Source organism: Saccoglossus kowalevskii, unplaced genomic scaffold (genome assembly GCF_978046115.1).
Source record: "Saccoglossus kowalevskii unplaced genomic scaffold, keSacKowa6.1 SCAFFOLD_204, whole genome shotgun sequence".
NCBI classification, from domain to species: Eukaryota; Metazoa; Hemichordata; class Enteropneusta; family Harrimaniidae; genus Saccoglossus; species Saccoglossus kowalevskii.
Genome location: NW_028188691.1, coordinates 11,767 through 15,930, shown reverse-complemented (window position 1 = coordinate 15,930; position 4,164 = coordinate 11,767). Strand labels below are relative to the sequence as shown.

The 4,164-nt window shown below is 37.9% G+C and overlaps 1 protein-coding gene across 1 annotated transcript; it reads right to left on the bottom strand.

Moving 5' to 3' along the window:
• Positions 1–1,365: 1,365 nt before the first annotated feature.
• Positions 1,366–3,656, bottom strand: LOC146725385 (uncharacterized). Its single transcript, XM_085496369.1, has one exon. It carries the CDS (start codon positions 3,321–3,323, stop codon positions 1,890–1,892), a length of 1,434 nt encoding a protein of 477 aa, XP_085352495.1. The 5' UTR covers positions 3,324–3,656; the 3' UTR covers positions 1,366–1,889.
• Positions 3,657–4,164: the final 508 nt, after the last annotated feature.

The following is a 4,164-nucleotide window of genomic DNA, read 5'->3' as shown; positions in this document are numbered from 1 at the left end:
AGTAAAAGTAATTTGAAATTGATTCTTTGTACAACTGGTAACCAATGAAGTTTAATAAAAATGTCTGTAATGTGGTCATATTTTCGAGCACGAGTGACAAGGCGGGCTGCTGCATTTTGTACACGAATAAGAGGTTTTATCTTAGTTACAGGGAGACCAGACAATAATGAATTACAGCTGTCTAAGCGAGAAGATATGAATGCATGTACCAACTTTTCAGTATCAGATTGGGATAATGATTTACGAATACGATTAATATTTCTTAGATGGGAATATCCAGATCTACAAATAGTAGAAATGTGTGTTTCCATAGATAGCTGCGAATCAAACAAGACACCTAAGTTTCTAGCACTTGACGAAGCACTAACCAATTCTTCACCAATTGCGATACTAGACAAAGGACACGAGTCTTGTGAGAATCTCCGAGACGACATGCACACAAATTCAGTTTTCGACACATTCAAAAGTAGGAAATTACAAGACATCCAATCGCTAACGTCTTGAATACAACAATCGTAATGTTCTTGGAAGGAATATCGCATTAATAAGTTTGTAAATTGAGCTAAAAGAAATGCGGTCATGATAAAAACAATACTAAAGAGCAGCCTATTTAAAGTTCACTTCCTCTGTAATTAAAAATACTTAATTTACTCCCTTTAGGCCAAAAAAAAAAAGATTTTTTTTGTTTAAACTCGTGAAAACTAACTAACTAAGAAAACACTTTTTACTGCTTAAAATGGTGAGTTTTTAATATTTGGGCCTATTAAAAAATAAAAAATAAAACGCGACCCGATATTTCATATTTTTCGGTCGGTCGCTGAGGGCAACAAAACATTTCTTGGCCTTATATTGGAATGGTGTATGAACGAATTCTTTGCCTTAAGTCAAAACAAAGAAAATGGCGGTTTTGATTGTGTAGTTCACTAGGTTCCATCTACTCCGTAATTAAGAAAGTCTGTCGTAATTAAGGAAGTATGTGGCAATTAAGGATGTTTGTCGTAATTAAGGAATGTTATCGTAATTAAAGCACACTTGTACTAGTATTTAACACGACACACACAGACATGCGCAGACTCAGTTTTCCGTCACAATATTCATAATGATATGAACGTACTAGTATTCGACTGGGATTATGTGTGTAATGTAATAGAAACCCAAATTTACGCGTAATCACGTTTCTTTGATATATACACATCTGTCCAGTCGAACACGTTCATATAACAATGATAATGAATATTCTGCTAAATTTAGCTGGGTTGAGATATGAGTATATCAAATATTCATACTGTTAGTGTGGCCCCTTTGATTTTGAAGTCTAATTTATAGTTACGATTTTAGTGATATTACTATTTTACTTCTACAATGTCAATCCATCAATTATGAGATTTTATTCTATGATAACAATAACCAGAATTGGTGAAAAATCATTCAACATGTACAATCTACGTACACAAGACATTGAATGAAAGAATGAATGAATGAATGAATGAATAGGTGATTTGCCGTTCACCGCGAGATCTCGCGTAATACGTGAAAGGCACAGGTCGTATGTCTATCGAATGATTTGATTTTGAACTTGAATTTCTTTTTTGTATATAGTTCAATGTCGAAACGCCGATCTTTTAGAGAGGAATATGGTGTTCAGATACCCTTACTTCATCCAAAACCAAATTTTTATAGCACATTATTGATTTCCCAAACAATAATTCCTATTTGTTGAATCAAATGTGATGTTTTGACGCCACTGCGACGCTCTGACCTTTGTTTGAACTGTTTTTACGTTCGATTTCACGCATAACGCGAGATCTCGTAATAGACGGCGAATGGTTTACTAGTATTCACAATGTGTAAATAAGCCACGTTTATTTTCGTCACGTGTTACGCTATATTCAACCTTTCACATTTTCATAGAAAGGTTGTTCGATTGGATTTACACTTAGTTTCAGTGGTTCATACGAAGTGTCTCTGCCTTCTTGCTCCTTAACAAGATCAGCATAATTTCCATCCTTGTCCTCGAAAGAACTTAGTTGTGTCTTATCCTTCGGTTCAGCAACCTTGACTGGTGTCATGTCGTAACGATGTGTTTGTCGCTTAGTATTAAAAAACGCCATCCCCACCGTCTTGCGATGAGCACGCTCGGGTCGAGCTCGATGTCGCCCAGAACACATCCCAGATTTGCATAAAAGAATGACCGCTGCAACAATTACACCAAATAGAAATCCACCTAAAAAAGTACCGAAAATGACGCCTACTGTATTTGTTGACGCTTTTTGGAAAGGTTCAAGAGTTATGGTTCTGTGGGTTACATTTCCCTTTCCGGTTCCTTGTTGGTTATATGCCCTACACTGTATTACAACAAAGTTCTCATGTTTAACGTCCTGTCGGCGCGTATGTAAAACATGTAGAATGGTCCCACCAGATTCAATAATAAATTCATCAGCAACATTTGCTTTGTCGATTTTTACACCGTCAACGAACCAATCATAGATGGTTACAGAAGGAAACGCATCAACTACACATTTATACACAGTTTCCGTAGTGATAACGGTATTATTGTCTGTAACATTGTATTCCATTGGTTTTACTTCAACTTTCGGTTTGTAGAGAACATTGAGAGGACCAATTACACACTCCTTTTCATTCGATAATAACGGATGATTTTGCACACAGCGGAGCGATATTCCATGGTCTTTTGCAGTAAGTTGTCGAGTAAGAACTACTTTCACATTCGTAGAATTTGTCACGTGAGTTGTGTTACATGCATTCAAATGTGATTCGCAGTCCCATCTTAATTGAGGAAGAGGAGTACCACCGCTGGATACGCAGTTGGCAACAACAAAGTCTCCTTCCGGAACTGAGTATTTTAACTGACGCCCCTGCAGTGAACATTGTGGTGGCATGGGGGGATACACCACTTCCAAATGTACCCTCTCAGACCGACTAGTAGGCAGCCAGTTCGACGAGCCACAACTATACAATCCATCATGTTCCGGTCTGACATTGTCTATACACAACGTAAACTCAACAATTGTTTCGTTTTCGTTCGATAACGTCGCCCTTATGTTGGTAAAATTGCCACAATTTTCTTTCTTCTCGGTAGTTCCGTCATAGTCAATATGGCACCCATCTTTAAGATTGGCACTGTACCAGTGAAGCCTAATACCAACCTCGAATACTCTCATTACACAAGTTAGTTCAACGCGCGTCCCTTCATTTGCAGTAACATTGCGTGGTTGGTCTATAATGATTGTTTTCTGTAAGTTGACTGGCAGGGTCAACGCTAGCACGACCACCGCAAATAATATGAATCCGTTGTCTGACATAATTCACCGATAGTGTATCGTCACAGCGATATACAAGTCCCTGGTCGCAAATTTAGGACCAGCTGTAGTCTCTTCTACGTCGCATGTGTCTCTGTCATTCCGGTAATGGTTTGATGTACATTACTCAGTAGGTACATTGCTTTCATACTACGTCACAGGAAGCGTCACGCGGACTTTGAGTAAATGGTAAACTCCGATTTCCTGACTTCGGAGAAAGTGTTCAAATAAGCTTTGGATACGCCGTATATATTATACTTGCCGGTATAATGACTTGTGCAGAATTGAATGCAAACAAACAAACAAACAAACCAATTTTCTGTGTTCAACGCAAACTCGCCCAAATACTTAGAAAAGTCTCTAGTAGTATCCGTGCTCTGTGAACTTTTAACTTTGAACTACCGGGTAAACAAATCGAGGTCGCCTCGTGTTTATTTGTGTGTCCCTTTCGTTTACTCTCATAATAGAGTTACGGTGGACTCGGTTCCAGTCTCTTGCCGCCGGCTGCGGTTACTACAATTTGCCTGGAACGCCAGGTAAGCCGCTTGTGGCGTGTGTCCCAGTCTATTATTAAGGTAGAGATGCACTTTATTTGTGAATTTCAATCAAAAATAGTTTTTTTCGTTTTTTATATAGATTTTTATCTAAAGAACATTCTGTGAAAATTTGACCAATGAATTCTTATTGGAACACCGTTAACATTGCTGTTTATTTTCTGGTTAAAAATAAAAAACACTCACACGTGGCAATGTTTATGTCCAATTGCCTAATTTGCATGAGTAACCAAATAACAAGACCTTTGATTGACAATATGCAAATCGAGATTGTCCGGGTCATAGTTCAT

Excerpts from the sequence above, each read along its gene's own strand:
- LOC146725385 (XM_085496369.1), bottom strand. The coding sequence starts at position 3,323 with ATGTCAGACAACGGATTCATATTATTTGCGGTGGTCGTGCTAGCGTTG.